The following is an 18,020-nucleotide window of genomic DNA, read 5'->3' on the forward strand; positions in this document are numbered from 1 at the left end:
TTAAAGAAAGTCAGAGCATATATTTAGAGTTAAAAAGAAAAATATGGCTGTGCTATACACTCCTGGTACGTTTATGGGCAAAATAAAACCTAGTTAAAGAGAGATAATAGAAATCCTAATAAAAACTAAGAAGCTCCTGGAATATTACAAAACAAAATTAAGCTGAGAGTTGACTTAAATCTCTACCAAATCTGAAAACAGCGTATTGGGAAAACAGTCCAACCATGAAAATACATTCTATTTTCCCATATGCAATTTTAGCGTTTATACATTATGTTCTGCTGCTTTAACGTATGCTTTTCCCTTCCGATTTACCTGTTTTATCATAGCTCCTTCCCATTCACAGACTCCTTAGGGGCAATGATTACTGTTGGCAATCGTGACACCACAGCAGGGTCCCTGGCAGAGGCAGCTTGCTGAGCTGGCTCAGAGGTGCAATTACTTGTCAGCTCAGTAACTGGGAAGAGGCATCTGTGGGTGCAGGAGACTCCACCGAAAAGCAGAGTGTGCAATTAGCAGGTTCGTATTTGAAGCTGTAACTGATAAAGAATGACTAAAGCAAGACCTGTGTTTTCATACCACCCCACACCATTGAGGAATTCCGATTGCAACGGGTGCCCGAGCGTCTCCGTATAGATTTTTTCCCTACAGAGTAGAATGACTTCTCCGTGCACGGTGAAGTGTAGGCAGTGCCGAAGCCACATAGCTGCTCGCACCAGGCGGACCAGCTAAGACCTCCTGAATAAATAGGGTGTCACTATGGAGTAGAAGAAAGGTTGACTAGGCTAGTTTTCTAAAACTATTAGTACTGTTTTAAGAACATGATTCAGTTTTATACTTGAATGTCTGAAATTAAGGATGATAAAGAACTAGTGATTTATCTAATCTTTCCTTTGCCAGTGCAGAACTGTTACCTCTGTTACATTTACTAATGTTTCCTTTTGTCTACTTTTAAATATCTAAAATTATGGGGCTTTCAACACTACTTTTTTTTTTTTTTTTTTTTTAAGCTAAAGCTCTTAATGCCATTCACTTAAGCTTTTTACATTACCTGCAAATACTCATCCTACTTAAGCAAACTCCACACTTCCAGTTGTTCAAAATATTTGGGCTGACCACCTAAGTTTTAATCTTGTGCATATTGGTGGGTGGATTATTCTCTTAACATTTGATTTACATTTGTTGATGCTTTTAGTATAGGACTGAAAGTAGTAGTTAGACTAGGCATGGTACGAACTGGTCTCATGTAGACAAACGCTACCAAACACCATATTCTGGACTCAAAATAAACTTTTTATGCATTTCTGACACTGCTTATGCTGAGCCTAGCTGGGGCCAGGACAGTTAACCTGTGATTAAGTATGATACGTATTTAGTGAGTTACAAAAAAAAGATGTTATTACCTTTAAGAAATGACTGACAAAGAAGAAATGGAGGCCACTGAGTGAAACTCGCTTGCAGCCTACAATAGGCTGGATATGGAACACATTTTCTATTAAAAAAATATTTTAACTCCTTCAACAACCTCCTCACTAGGTATTTTAAATAAAAGGACTAAAATTAGAGAGAATAAAATGTAGGAAGAGCATCAAGAAATTAGGTTGCCAAACCAAGAAAAAAATAAATTATATTTAATAAATTACCAAATCATGCAACCGCAGAAGAAAGAAACAACTTCTATTTGACCTTGAATGTACCATTTATTCGATAAGAAATAAAAAAAAAGCTAGAGGGTAGTTGTTTCTTGTCATTATACTGTTGCTGATTCTGTGGTTAGTTATTAATTTTATTTTTTATGATTCACAATCTGCTCTTTGAAATATGCCATATGCTCAAAGCAATTCAAGGATGACAACTGTCAGAATTACTCCAATAAAAATTGCCTAAATGAGGAAGATTTACTGCAGCCTGATATTTCTGCGGAAAGCCCCTCCTTTCTTCCCCCCCCCACCCCCTTATACGCGTAGACTACAGCTTCTCTGGCACACAGCGAAGCCTGGAACAGATCTAAGATCAAATCACGCATTTTGTGGAACTTCTTAAAAGTATTCACTAGCTGAAAGAAGTGATAAAGCTCCTGGGCTAAGCCTGCTATGACAGATCAGGGGAACAGTGCAGCTATACGTTAGATGAAGACCCTACAATCAATACGCGAGTTCAGAATGATTTTGCTGAAATCACAAGCAAGTGTATTGACTTAACATGACAATGTCTGCTTTATGTATAACTAATAAAAATTAAATTGGAAGAGTCCTGTATCCTGGCAGCGGCAGACCCAAAATCAAAGCAAATTTCTTTCTTCCCAGAAGAGGTCTGAAAGGTGGATAAAAATCCAGCTGAAAGCTCCAATCAAAACACATTTTGTTAAATGCAACCATTTCATTCCCCCCCCCCTTCATTTTGTTTCAGTCTATTTATTAATGCAGTTTCATTTATTTCTATTCATCTCGAAGACAAATCTTTGTCCTTCTATAGAATTACACCAAATAGAATGTGATAAAGGGAACTTTCTTGCAATTATGATGTCGGTGCAGGCTGTCAGCGCACGGGGGATGGAAATGAGGTTGGGGACAGGGAAGGGAATTCTAATAGACACCATGATACATACAATGAACGCAGAGATATCCTGTGAGAGAAAGACTTGTCAAGCTAATCAGATCTTCTATAGCTAGGTAAAGGCAGGAACGGTAGCGCTAACCTTGTAAAGATGCTGCTGCTGCTCCTCTGACATCATCAGGTCATGGCTGTCCATCACGATGGATTCCATGTCAATCAGCCAATCCCAGAGCTCCTGGTATTCGGAATCAAAGTCCAAAAGGCTGTAGATAAGGAACAAAATGTATTATGCATAAATACAGTGTAGTTGTTAAAATCTTGTATTAGAATAATATATTCTTGAAAACTCATGATGTTCCTAGTTCTATTTCTAAGGAGACGTTCTGTATTTATACAGAGTGGATGAAAATGAAAACTGAAATCCAATTTAAGCCAGTGCCATGACCTAAATTCAGCGGCTGATGCTAAATCCTGACAACTGTTGGCATGCTGCATTTGCTTCAAAAATTTTGAAATAGAAATCCCCCATAGATAATGTTGTTTAATGGGTTTTAAAGTGCTGACTTTATATTGAGCAAACTCTGCAACAATCATCTTGATATAATTCAGATAAAAATATTACTCTCATAGAAAACGACTCAATCCATTCAGCCATCCCTCTGCTGTCTATCTGCCTATCTCTGTAAATATCCTACATTTATTTTCATGGATGAGTAGCTAGCATTTCAACTTAACGCCTTAAGATAGGCTTGAGTGAATATGGTAAGCCAGTGAGAACTAAGGCCAGATACAGTATTAGACAGGTGTTCCCTACAGACATGTAAGAAACAAAGGTAAGGACAGGAAGTCAAAACAATGAATCCTTGAATAGCCAGCAATCATTAAAATTCAAAGGAGGATCACTACGGTTTTCAGCAAAATAAATCATTAGAATAAGGAGCTTAAAGGGATTAATGTGATTCTCTATTGAAAGCCTAGTGAATAAGTAAAGCATAGATTCTTCTAAAACACCGTGATACAAGACAGAAGGTACATGCTGAAAAACTGCACATTCGTCAAAAAGATACCCCTTGAAAAGGAATCTTTAAACTTGCAGAATTGGAACCAACAAAAGCCTTGTCATAGCACCAACAGCCCCCGTAATAATCAAACAATAGTGCCCGTTCCACCAAAGCTCATTTCTCCAGTGCTTAAAAACTTCCTTAATCTTCCACGTCTTTAGCAATGCCCTTACAAAAATTAGCAGAGAAACAAAAACCTCCCATGTTGTTATATGTTATTAATACCCTAGCAGTTTCAGTTGTTATTGACTACAGTATCATAGGCATGATGGTAGTTTTGAAAGCTTACAGATAAAGTTGTGACAAGGAGAACTGTCTTTCTGGAAGAAAGCAAGCAAGACAGAGGAAAGCGCTGGCCTTCTAGGACATTATTTTCAATGAGATGACAACAAAGAAGCCTTGTACAACGCACAGGCGTCGATTCCCGCTTCTGAAGTAACTCTCTAGGTTAATGCACTGTATTTAGTATACTTTTACTCAACAGTTTATGAGAAGTGTACTTGCTTATGATTGTTCAGTGACCTGAGGAGATGAGCAATGTTGTGATTATAAAGAAAAGCTAGCAAAAAAAGGCCAAGTTACTATTGTTGAAAGAGTCTCATTTGGTGTTTAGGCACTTCTCCAGTTTCAGGAGGTATTTGGCTCAGATCTCATTTCTTTTTTTTTTTTTTTTTTCTCCCATTCTCCCATTATGTCTTATCCAAACATCATTATCCTAAGTCATAAAACTGATAGCTAGTTACTGATTCCTAACTATCCGGCTAAACAGCACCTCAACCCAAAACGACGAGTGAGGGAAACAGGATGCATTGCAAAAAGCCCAAGAAGGGATGCAAGGCTTACAGGGATTCTCTTCCTAGTTTACATACTTTTCTCTTTCTTGTTTTCTGTTGTAAAATAAAGTCAACTGGAAACACTTTTAAGCAAACTGACTGTAGCAGCCATTTGCCTGAGCCTGAAGATAGTGAGGTCAGCCTGCGCGCATCATCAATATATTTTCTTGAATATGACTGCAATATTTTTAATAGTTCTGAAATAATTCTGATTTTTTTTTCAAAAAAACCACTTTCTTTTTAAAATTAATGCCTTACATCTAAATTGAAATACAGATTACTATCAATTTGGAAAAGGATGTAAAGTACTAAGCCCCTAAAAAGATATTAATGAAAACCAGCAAAGGTAGGATCAGTGACTGGTTAAGATTAAAACGTAATTGTCAATATTTCTGTGGTATATTGAAAATTCCTTTCATATTGAGAATCAACTTTTTTTTCCTGCTTAGCAGGTCATTTTCATATTGCCCCAGGCAGAATCAAGGAAAGCATAACTTCTGAAATACTGTATCTGTGTTACAGATGCAGGAACTACAGAAATGAACTAATTTTAGCAGATAATCCAGATCTACCAAGTGCAAAAAAAAGGTTATCTTTTTATTTTATTTTATGCAAAAAATATTCCTGTATTAAAAGTACCCAAACATTGCCAATAAGAATGGTATAAGAGTAGTTAAAGAGCAGGTAACCACAGCTTTCTTAGTAAAGGTTTATGGTTAATAAACTAAAATCATTAGCTACATAATAATTAAAATGACATTAAGAAGTGTATTTTATCTCAGTAAACAGGGAATCAGATATGCAGAGTTGCATGTCTAATCCCTTGAACCCTAAACATATTTCTTAAAATGTGGACATCAATTTATTATTTTGAATGAAAATTCATGAGCGCCCTTCTCATGAGAAAACCAGCTCGTCTGTGGCATTAATAAATAAAAAGGAATGTCGAGCTATTTCCATCAGCTTTTTTCCCCATGTTTAACACACACTCCCAGTTTGTATTATTTCTTTGATGGCATAACTCAGATGGCATTTAGAAATACTGTAAGCATACTGGTATGTCTTCCAAAAAAATTCAGCCAGACAAAAAATTCTTTCGTGCTTCTGGGTCATCACTTGTTGACACTCCTTTCCATACATGTGTTTTTATAGAGGTTATAGAAGAAATCAAATTTCTGACCTTAAACTTCAACATTGCCTTGTATTCTGTGCATATTTGGAGCCTTCTGTGATGCATTTATCTCAGAGCCTCACCCATGAAGCCCCAGTACTAGCTGATGAAAAGGTCCCAGAACCTGGCTTTCATGCTGTGGAACGGCGCCATAGCATAACTCCCCGTGATACAAATTCCTCACTGGTTTTGATGGGGTGGAAGATCTCCAGCCATGTCTACCATAACCTTTTGTAGCTGCTCTCAGCTTTTCTTGGTTACTCCCTGTTGCCTGGATAGACACTGTTCTCATCAGTGGATACCCTTCTCTTCTCCTTCACTGCCCCTTTAGCCATTTTCATGCAGATATGCACGAACCCTTTCCACTCTCATTGCAATATTCAATCTTCTACACTAGATCCTTGGTTCTTCACTGTGGTCTGCATACACTACCTTACCTATCTCAGTTTAGCTATGTCCTACACAAAATCTCCCAATCTTTTACCCAACTATATGCACAATTTTCCATCTACAGTAATGCTGGCTTGCCCTGTGAGCACTCTTTTACCTCGCTCAAACTTCCACAACGAATGGAATGATACCTTAATTTTCCCAGTTATCTAAACTGGCCCCTTTTTTGCAGAGATCTCAAACTCTCTAAGTGATCATCCTGCTACAGAAATCCTGTCCACAGCTTTCATGCTGTAGGGAACTGCAGTATAAACCTTATTTTCAAAGAGTCACATGTTTGCAATTGGAAGACAATTCCATAGTGCTCAATACAATACTTTAGACTTGTTCAACTAGAAGTTTTCCACCTGAATTCAGCCCAACATACACTCTACACTGGCTGAAAATGTGGTACTGTATCCATCTTTCTCCAGTCCTTTAGCTCCAGAAGACACAGTTGAGCCTACTAGGCCTGGCATGGCCGTGAAGGCCCAGGGGGTTGAACCTAGCCTTAAGTCTAGGTCACAGCATAAGAAAGGTAGGGAATCGTATTAGATTAGCATTATCAGTAACAGGCATAAAAATACAGGTGCAAACGAGTGCGTTCAAGTCTTACACTATTTTTTTTACTTGCAAAATCGGGTATGTAGAGGTATAAGTTGGATTTTTCCATGAGTTTAAAGCTTTGGAATCCCTGTCCTCAATAAAATCAAAGCCTGTTAACGTCTGTCAAGATGTTCCTATGTCCCATGCAAAACTCCAATCTTAAGTCTTGCTCACATTCAACTGTGGCTGCAAAATTAGAAGCTGGTTTTGAACATTTAGCTTCCAGTGCACATTTATATACATATACACACCAATTCTGAACAAATTATTTTTACGGTTGGCACTAGCTACACTAGCACGCTTGAGAATCTGACAGATTTCTGCATATGTAATCAAGATCTCAGTAATCCTACATAATTAGCCCACATCAACTTTTCTAAAACAGTCATCTTTCCGTATAATAGGAGGGGATGTTTACAAGGCTCATTTATCTTTAGAGTCGGTAATTTAATAAAACTGTTTCCAAGACCTCAACACTGAGTTAACAATTGCAAAAAGAAGTTCTGGAGATAAAGAACTTGAGAGCACCTCAGTAAATGATTTTCCTTACAGAGGAAAAAGAAAGGAAAAGTTCTAGTGTATTTACTTATTAGCAGAAAACTTGCATCAGGAGGAGGAAGCACCCAGTCAGTAAGCACTAGTCAGCTCCTTTGGACTATCTTTGCCCAACAGGATCATGACTAACAGGTATGTTTCTGTGTACGTTTGGGGGAGCTAGCAGTTGGAACCTATGGTTTTTAAAAGGCCTTTAGGAAAGTCTTAAACCAAGCAATTAAAGCAATTCTTTCTTCTTTGTGAAAAAGGGAGGGGCAGCCATTCTAGAAAGACTTCTTTTTTAGCGCGTTTCAGTGATTAAATTGTCCATGACTCTTTGCTCACATTGCCAAATAACATTCACACATACAAAAATCTATACACATTCATGCATGTGTGTGTGTGTGTGTGTGTTAAAAAACATGGAGATGACCAACTCATGCAAAAAAAAAAACCAAAAAAAAAACCAAAAAAAACCACTTAAAACTGCAGCTTTCTAAGAGTACAAGCCTGGGTCATATTTGAACTGTTAATCTGTAAGTGACTGGCTTCACATTCACATTTTTCCTCTTCACTAGTGGAATTATGATTACAGAGAATTGGCTTTCAGAGATACTAACATGTTAAGAAAATACTTCACTGAAACATACTAAAAAAATCAAAAGAAATGAAGAAATTGGAGGAGAAAAGCCTGAAGCCTAAGGACATGTAACTTTTTTTAAATGGAAACAATGGATTGCTATTAGACAAAATTAGATAGTCCTATGAACAAACCATAATTTAGGTAAATTATCCAGAGCTCATTAATTTTTGCATTAATATATGGGGGAAAAAAAGTATAGAGATTCTTCCCTGGCCTCTTGGCCTAGGAAGAAAAATCCTGGTTAACTTAGAAGTAAGCAAAAGTATATCATGTAAAAAAAAAATACAGATCAGTGAGAATAAAACAACAAAAAGAATAGTTCCCTACCCATTACTTCCCACTGTGTGAACTTTTGACATATCAGCAAACTCTTCCTTTCGCTTGCTACTACTGTTGTACTGCTCACTGTACAGCTTTAAGGACATCTGTTCAACAGCATCTCTTTGTGCTTCCAGATAGCATAGCTGAACCTCAGCCTAGAGAAAGAAAACAAAGAGAGAAAAAAAATAGAACTTTTTTTTTTTTTTAATTCAGAAAGAATGCATTTAAAACAACTACTTTTGGACTGCAACAAACAATTCAAGCAGGAGGAACATTCACACTACATTTTCTCTCTTTGCATGGTGCTCAAAAAGGCTGAATCAATAAATCAGATAAAAGTACAATGTATTCCCAATTGTTAGAAGTGAACTATTTAGGCTTCGATCGGAGCATGTGCTACATATTCCATGAGATGTACATCCAATCAAATGCTGCATAAACATGTCTGGACGTGACTGAAAAAAATATTAGAAATCATATACGATGACAGAAAAAGCAGGTACATAAAATAACATTTCCGGAAGGCTTCAAGGTTCACCTTGTTAACACGTTGACTGTGCACCACAGTTAAAGCCATATTGCTGTAGGTATTTTTGTTTTAAATAGCAAGTGTAAGCAAAAACAAGCAAATTGGTATTATTCACATTCTGCTTTCTCCTGTCTGGTTTCCACAGATTACTCAGCAATTTTGATCGCAAGGAAAAGGCAGTAAGTTAGATGTGCTGTTTTCCATCAGACTCTGCAACTTGCCAAAAGAATGTTGAGTAATATTTAGCATCGTAACTTATTGAATAGACACGTTATTTATTGCAGCTGTGGTGATCAGTTTGATTCTGGGGCTCAGAGCACCAGATGATATGAAGATGAAATCTGCTGTTTGCCACGCTTGCCCCTAGGAACAGGGAGAAGAACAGAGGGTAGAAGAAGTTCAAAAGTACTTCGGGACCAATATGCTATTGTTTTCTTTTAATATGCTTTACCCCAAAAAAGCTCCCCCCTCCTCACCCCACCCATTACAAATTCCGATAATGCTCCAAAACCTGCTACTTCTGGGTAACCACCCGCCTTCCTCCCATTAGGAGGACGCCCGCCTGCCCCCGTGGAATAAGCGCAGCAGCATGGGGGGAGCGTGGTCCGGGCGCTCCGCCGCGGGGGGCCGGGGAGGGAGGGGGCCGCGCCGGGCGAGCGCGGGCCCAAGGGCTGCGAAGGGCACGGGCAACGGGCAGAGTCCGGACGAAGGAAAAACGCAGGCGAGCGAAGGGAAACGGGCGGTGGAGAGCGTCAGCGGAGCAAGCCCGAAAGCAAGCCGGAGCGCCTGTACGAGCTCGCGGTGACCGCCGTTAGGAGTACGTGCCTATGCCTTGCTTTAGCACTGACACCGTTTGGGCTGAATAACGGTATAACTGACGTGGAAATGCCGTTTCCACTTTAAACTTCTCTTTCAAACGTTTACAGCTTTCTCTCCCAGTAGCTTCTTACTCTGAAATTCGTTACATTTGGCCATAAATCCCAATGCGTTTTTGAGAAATAATAATAAAGAAAAAAAATCTAGCAATTTTCCGAGGAGGTAGGAGATAAAAATCTTAATTAAACCATTCAGGTCTTTTCGTGCGTATTAATGAAATACTAGGCTTTCATACCTAACCCAAAACAACACGAAATGAACCCACACAAGGTGACCAGTGCAGAGGCAACACACAACACCAACCAGCGGGGACTAGCAGGGACTGTGCAGCTAGCAAGAGTAGGCACTTCGGCTAAATACAGCTCTAAAACATACTGTTTTCAGAAACTAACTAAAATTGATGTTTCCAGAACTCAGAAACTACCAAAAGAAGCAAATAAATACATATCATCTCATTCTGGCTCCCCCAGCACATACATTTCCCTTTACGCTGGTGAACAATCTCTTCCCACAGGCTAGAGGGGTTCCTGGCTGAATTTCTTTTTCAGGCGATTTTTTTGCCAGTAAAGATAAGCTTTTAGCTGAGCTGCACTAATTTTGATGCCTTTCTGCATTCTTTGCTGTCCATATAAACATCTGCATTTGCTTTTATTTTATTTTTACGAGAAAGCACTTATTCCTTAACTGTTTTCATTTTAGTTAAGATTGAGGTGGCACTTTCAGCCTAAACTGCTATAGTGAGTGACTTTCCCAAACAACTACCTTAAAGAAAAAAAGACTTCTGTGATTACTTTAAGCCTATTTTTTCGGAATATTTAAAGCAAACAATTTCACCGGTTTTTAGGATGAAACTGGAAATGAAGATGAGCAGAGCAATAATTCTCCTTGCTTTTTTTCCTATTTCATTTGTTTTAATTTAAATTATGTACAAGCCCCCTCAGCTAAGTACTCCAAAGCATGGAATTCCAAAGATTAGGCTTTCACATGTAATCTAAACTCTAGAACACTCTGCATATATGAATTAAAATTCAGGCCTAAATGATATGAACACATGCTATTGCTCAAATAGCACAACTATGCCAGTACTTAAGATTCACATTTTTGGTATTTTCTAATTTCCCTTCCATATTTATTTTATATTTCAAAAGGGGAAAAAAAAGGAAGAAATAGGAAAGTCAAGGCAGCTGAGTCTTGTAGGCAGCTTTCTCAGACTTTCAGTCTCTGCTGACTTGCAAAAATGCTTGCAAGCAGGTAAAAACTTTAATGGACACAAAAAATGGGAGAAGAAAAAGGGGAATGAAATAGAGTAGTGGGGAAATGTAAAGACGGGATGAAAAAAGTAAATACACGGGGAGGGGTGGATGAGCACCCCTACTTCTTCCTCACCGTCCCCGCGGCCACCAGGCCCTCTTGTCATCTCCATTCACGCCATGTGCTGTGACTCCTGCTCCTCTACAAGCAATGGTGCCCCAGACGCTCTGCCTCAGAGACCTGGTCCCTCTATAAATCAACCACTTTCATTTTTAAACCCAACTGCTCTCTTCAACTACCATGAACATTTACAGCAACTCAAACTCAGGCAGCATAGATTTTCAGATGGATCTCTCTGATTTCTTTTGTGTATGAATTCATCTATCACACTGTTGTACTTAATGGGGTTTTTTCATCCCTCTTCCACTGATATCAGCTGCAAATCCAGAGAGGCTTTGAAGACCTTGAGGGGGTACTGATCAGCCTAAGTTTCAGAAAGTTCCATTCTGCAGAAGCTGAACTAACAGGCACAGCCTAGGAAGTGTTTGGTATAGCACAGACATACAGTAAATCCACCGCAGTTTATTCTCAACTTAAGATCTGTAGTGGTAATGAAGGACAAGCTTTGCCGTCCTCTGGCAGAATACAGCAGCTTCTTCATTAATTGTTAATCAAAGATAGAAAAGTTACTTGTTTTACCTTCTATCTTATTTTGAGAGTGCCATGGAACAGTGTTTGCATTTTCAAACGGATCTAGCTGCACTTTCCTGTTACAGAAACAGAGCTGTAAGAACTTAACTACCACGAGCACACCACTACGAACATGGATGTCTAGCAAATCCTGAGAAAGGCTACAGAGAGAGGCATCATACCAAATATATATAATGGAAATTGGGTGGGAGACAGCAGTTCATCCCAATGCCCCAGTGCAAAAGCGGAATTTAACTCCTACTTCTGGGGAAAGCAGCTAGTTAAAGCATGCGAAAAATTGACTACTTTAAAAAGAAAAAAAAAAGGGAAAGAAAAGAAAAGAGAAGCGAGGAAAGGCAATCTGCAGTATTGATGATGGAGTGGTCACCAGCTACAAAACAAAAATTAACTTTGTGCTTTCTGCCTCGTGGTGCTTTCATAAGCAATCGTTCTTCCAATAAAGACACAGCTGAACAGATGCTGGTGAGGGTAAGGTTAAACACACGTACAGATTCTGTAACAGTCACTGCCCTACCAGGACGGAGTGAGTTTACAATATTCATTTGTAAATTAAACAGGGATATTTCCAGTAATCCAAGGACAGACACAACACTGATTTTTCTGAGTGTGGAAGACTCTGTCTCTGAGTAAGACTGAAGAAAGTTTCCTGCGGGGGAAAACTACACTAGAGCCAAACATTTTGTTCCAGTAATCGGTTAATAACGGTAAATATTTTCAAGGCTGTCTTCGGAAAGCTCATTTTTCAAAAAGCAAGTGTTTATAAATAAACCGAGGGACCCCGGGTGCAGATTCTCTTCCTTGCGACTGGCTCTGCATGTCAACATAAAATGTCCTTTACTACACAGGACACTATAAAACACGAGGGGGTAATCAGTGACAATAACAAATCAATGAGAATACATTGTATTTCTTGTTAGACCTACATGTTGGAATGACCTTATTCTGGAGCGGAGAAAGACCAGACACTGGATAATGGCTGTTACTGCGCGAGGAAGGAAGGAGACGGAGAGGTTATACCATACACTGAGCGTCAGCTGAGACGCTCAGCACTTACACCAGCGTAAATTGGAGATGAGGACTTGCTGCTAACAGTGCTCTGCTGTCAAAAATTTTTATATTGGAATACCCTGAAACGAATACCACTGAATTGCTGAGGAAAGGAAAATATTTTCAAACACTCTTTCTGAGGGAGCATTAGTCTTTTGTTATGAACTACGTTCCTGTAAGCAAACTATTCTGTTTCTTAAATATACAAATTGCAATACACTTGGTTGAATTTGAATTATGCAAGTATCATTTCTCGCATTATCCCTTCTCTACAGTGCTGTAGGAAAGCTATATTACTACCTTAGACTGTAATTACTATAGAATTATATATGAAAGGCACACAGAGTTTAGCTCCTCAGCCATTAGTTGAACTTAAGCTGGATAAAAATATAATTTCTTAAATTAAAGCACATGTACCAGTGTCTGCCAGATTGTGAGTGGTCAGATGGTATTTTGCCGCACGTATGCTTCGAAGGCTCACCTATACGTGTATTTTATAGCAATGCAAACTGAGTTGCATCATTCTAAAAGGACGCACATCCAAAAACCTTGGCACGTGTAGTATCCTTGTAACTGGTGAGTGTCCTGACAAATTTGATCCCTGATAGAATTGGGAGTAATTCCTTACCAGAATTAAGTTGCATTACAGCAGCATTAATGTGGTCATATCTGTGCCTTGAAGCATTTTTCTTGTTTTCCATCACAGTGTTGTGACTACTTATCCACATTATAAAGCTGTGGAGAAGGTTTTACTGCACAATGTAAATAGACCCTGGCTCCATCTCAGGTGCAGCCACTGAATAAGATGATGTTGAGGAGCACAGGGCTCATGGTATCTTCCACGGAGATGGAGCTTAGTGGATTTGTTCTTTGGCAGGCAAGAGTTTGAAGAAAGACCCTATGTGGAGGTGATCACCCACCACACCATCCCCACTGCCAGCCAACAGGTCTTTGGTGCCTGAAATTTTAACTGTCATTGTATAACTGGCATTTGTTTTTGTTCCCAAAGTAGGACTCCTGAAGCAGTAACTCTTCTTTTTTGTCTTTTTTTTTTCCTTCTCTTTCTCTATAATCTAACCAGGGACCTTGCTGCAGCTGATTTCTTTTTCAGTCTGTCACCCTTCCTGGTTTTGGCTCCCCCATCTCTTCCATCTTTCACCCTGTGTGCTCTCTTCAGGACTGAATCAGATTAAGAAATAATCCTATATCATAAAATGTGTTTACTGAGAGCTGAACATTTGATAGTCCTGTTACAAAGGACACGCCGTGTTTTGATCATGCAGGAAATTAATGCCTGTTAATCAGGGCATGCTTGTTACCAGTTAAAATCTTAGCAAAGTGTTTTTATCATCGTAAATCTCAAGAATGCTTTTATATCAGTAATAACTTTATCGCTTTGTTTTTCAGTGTACTAAAAGCTTCGCAACAACATGAAACTTCCACACAGAGGACTGTTACTGGTCAAGGTACCTAAACTCACTGCAGACCCACCCAGGTTCCCAAGCAGAGGCATAGAACTAATTTAAAAAAAAAAAAAAAAAAAAAAGTCAGTAAATAAGAGCAATATATTTTTGCAGGTTTTCCTTTGGCTTTTAGAAACTGAACAGTGGGCGGTAACTTTTGCTACCTCTCTCATCTTGCTGGTCTGCACCTCCAGCCTGCAGAGCAGAAGAGGACACAAAAGGAGGGTTGGTAGTAATCAAAGAACAGGCGGAGAAGAGGCTTGTTTTGACAAGGAAGGGCTGCAAAATCCAGGCACAGTAGACAAACCAACAAAGATGCAGATCTAGCAGAGCATATCAACATATTTGTTAGAGTGCATTTCATCAAATCTGCCTTCCAGCTTCTTCAGTGGCACCTCTCTGCATGCCACAACAGCGGCAAGCCTGAACAGCCCCGTTCCTACAGACCCCGAAGAACTTGTCCTATTGAAGTAGCACTTCACCAATATAACCTTCTGGCTTGCTTTTTTTTTTCCAGTCTGACAGAGTAAACAATTCATCATAGGAGGTCAGAACATAAATACGTTGTACCTAAACACAAGGTTAAATACCTTTCCAGGCCAGCCTCAACATCCCCAAGTAGTCTGGAAGAGGAAAGACTAGTCACAGAGACAGCAAGTCTTTCCTCAATGTGCTAAAATTGTAAACTTGATCTTAATTAAGCCCTCCACTATTTGCACAGTTCTGATTGTTCCTACCATTCCCTCTGTTTGCACTTTTAGAACAATGAAGTGGATTTAAGTCTCTTAAAAAGAGACTGTAAAGAGTTTGCCTATCAGCCCAAACACTGCTATTTCTAGACGTCATGCTTCTCTAAAAGGTTTGTGTACCAAACCACACACACAGGCAATGCCCCTCCCTAGATCTGCAGGTCTGGGCATTCAAAATGGCCATGCACTTAGGGCAGAAGATCCCCGCGTTCAGAATTCAGGGCCGCACACGCACGTGGAAGAGAAATTCCACCGAGCGATGATGCACCTCGCTCTGCCCCCATCCCCGCAGCAGACTGACACGTACGTCCCTAAAAGGTCCTGCCTAAGGGAAGGCAGGTCATGCAGAACCAACGCCTCCTGGGGAAGACTACCCAGCACATCCCTGGGAGGCAGGACTCCGCTAATATCAAAGACATTATGCCAGTTCCTTGGAAATTTTGCTCAGAACTCGTCACTCACGGTTGTTATTTAAGGCAGCGCATCACACGGACTGCACAAAGCAGTCTAAAAGTTATTGAGCAAACTCTCCGTGCCAGTCTGGCTCCTGCTGTACAGGCCACATCTCAGGGCTCAGTATTTTCAGTCAAATACATTGAGAGGCTCAATAGTCTCTCTCAGATATTTTCAAGTCCAGACGCCTATATTGATTGTATCTCAAAGATTCTCGCTGAATGTTTACTTGACTTGTCCTGAAACTGAAGGAACTTCTGTATATGCCTAGATAGCGTGCTCAGTGCCACATTATCCTTACAGTTGGGAATGTTTTCTTATCATGCAATATATTTTTTTTTCAAACTAAGATCACTTTTTGTTCTTCATTCTTACCAGAATGAGTAGCAAATGATTTTCTTTTTTTTCTCCCAATAACTATTTACATATTTAACTGCTAATGATATCAAAAATATACTAATAAAGGCATAAAAATTATTGTAAAGCAAAGCTGACTTCACTGCAGCAGCAAAACATATAGCTTAATATGTGGATTCATACAATTATTTTGCCTTGTCTAAAGAGCAGGCACAGACTGCTGCTGCTCTGAGTCTGTTTATGATACTGAGATGAGGAGCCTCTTGAAGTATCTGACACCTACTGAGGTGGAGGGAACTGTAAAAAGATAACTGTTTTAAGCATAGAATATTTGTATTGCTGAGAGGTCAGCTTTGCCACTGCTGACTTCATTGCAATTTGCATACTATTAAAGCATTACCCATAATGTTTGTAAAATTTAATTTTAAAGCTATGCTGTTAAAGATGTTTGCTGAATTGCAAGCACGTAGGACATCTGGGAAATTTGTTAACACTTTGGTAGTTACTGGGTTTCTGCCTCACCTTGATTTTATTTAACACCCCTCCCACCCCACCCCCACCCACTTTCTATTCTCTTCTTCCAATTCACAACAATGAATCTCATTTTCAGGCAAGCTGAGATACTTAAAAAACCAAGTATATCGCATCAGTATAATATTGGAGATAACTTCTCTTTCTATTTTCAATGCATTTAAGTTTGTTAAAAATGCCACTAACTTATTTATTTACTTTTTGCTGGGGGGGTGGGGGGGCTGAGATCCTTTACACTCCCACAGACTAGAGGTGATGGTCATGATTTTCTACATCACTCTGATTCAGGCTTTCTCATTAAATCTCACCGCTCCATCATCGCGGTCATCACGTTTGTGTTACAGTCCTGCGCTGGCGCTTGCTTTCTCCTTCTCTGAAGTCCCACCTCACCCCCCAGCCTCGAGACCTTCCCTTACTCGCTGGCAGAAACCGCAGAATTAGGCACAACACGAAGGTACGGCCTCTGCTTCCCCTGCTCCGCCAGACGAGCTCCCCGCTCTGAAACGCGCTGGCTGGTGTTAACGCAGCCGCGACAGCCCGTGCGCCGCAGTCCCTTTGAAGTTCTGCGAAGAAAGGTTGTCCGCAGATGATAACGGAAGGGAAAGAGTAAAGCAGAAAAACCAAGAATTACTTTACATACCAATAACAACAATTTAGTTATCAAAACAGCACAGAACAAGCATGCCTTTATGCCATTCTTTAAAAAATTTAGCTTCCTAGGGTTCTAATAGTCTTTTCCTACGGTTCAGGAATGCACAGTAGCACTCAACCCAGCGCCTACATCCTTACTTCAAAGAGAATCATTCAAACCGACATCCACCCTGTCACGAATCTTGACTTTGAGCTGCTAATGCAGAATAAAAATCAATATAAATTTTGATCATTTGATGAATATTTACTTCTTTCTTTGGAGCTTAGGGATTTAGAATGGAAAACTGCTGAATCAAGTCATTTTATTTTTTTGTGTTTGTGCCAACACCAATTTACTACCCTCCTGAAAGTTCCCGAACACGATGTCTCATGTGGCATACATGTTGTTTTTTCCTGTCAATCATAACTGTGTGCCAGTAGGGAACCATAAACATTTTCCTTTCATACTCTTAGTTCTCCAAAAAGGAGTATTTTGATTACTTTCCTGGAAAAGGTAAACTTGTCTTATTTATACATACCATGGAACTCCTATGTCTATTTTTCTAGGACTGCTGCTGTGCCTGAATTGATACCATCTATTAAACGCTTTATTTTTTCTATGAATTGCTTCACACAAGAAGCAGTTTACAAAAAAGAAATCACTGCAAACAAAGCTCAGCAATGTAAAACAGATAAAGATCTATATTGACATTATCACTTCCCCTACGTATTTATTTTCCTAAAAAACTGCATGAAAATTCTGACCGAATTGTACCAAATGTTTGCGAAAATGAAGATAGCAGGAGATAAATAGATCTCAAAAGCTGAGCAATTAAGATCCGACTCTAGTTTGCATTTCATCTTAAAAAGAAAGGTACCTTCCGTCTTAATAAAATGAGCTTCTAAAAGAACGTATATGCAAAGCTCCTATGTTTCCATAGTGATTTGGGGGAGGGAGGGGGGAAAAGAGGAGAAAGGATGCTTCTAAATTTGAAAAAGACCTAGATTAGTTTAACAAGAACTGTAAATGCAAGCAATTTTCATCTTGTAAATTTTTTTTATATATGACTCAGTGGTAGACTGGCTTTATCTTAAGGAGCAATTTTGTTGGTCTCTTATAAATTAAATAAAAGTGGCAGCAGCTGTCTTTCAGAAGGCTGATATAGGCTTGTATAGTCATATGATATTATGTAGACAGATGTTTTAAATAAAATAAAATATTTAGATTGCTAGATACCTTGCTAGATACAAAGGCAATTATAGGATGTC

General features: G+C 39.2%; 1 protein-coding gene across 1 annotated transcript in view; it reads right to left on the bottom strand.

The window, feature by feature from the left end:
• AKAP6 (A-kinase anchoring protein 6) overlaps positions 1–18,020 on the bottom strand; it is a 213,349-nt gene that overhangs the window by 75,239 nt on the left and 120,090 nt on the right. The window contains exons 7-8 of the mRNA XM_062576321.1: positions 8,161–8,309; positions 2,699–2,819 (exon numbers count right to left, since the gene is read on the bottom strand). Of these exons, the coding sequence (XP_062432305.1) occupies positions 2,699–2,819; positions 8,161–8,309 (270 nt within the window). The remainder of the gene's footprint in view (positions 1–2,698; positions 2,820–8,160; positions 8,310–18,020) is intronic.

The sequence above is a fragment of the Rhea pennata genome, chromosome 5 (assembly GCF_028389875.1).
Source record: "Rhea pennata isolate bPtePen1 chromosome 5, bPtePen1.pri, whole genome shotgun sequence".
NCBI classification, from domain to species: domain Eukaryota; kingdom Metazoa; phylum Chordata; class Aves; order Rheiformes; family Rheidae; genus Rhea; species Rhea pennata.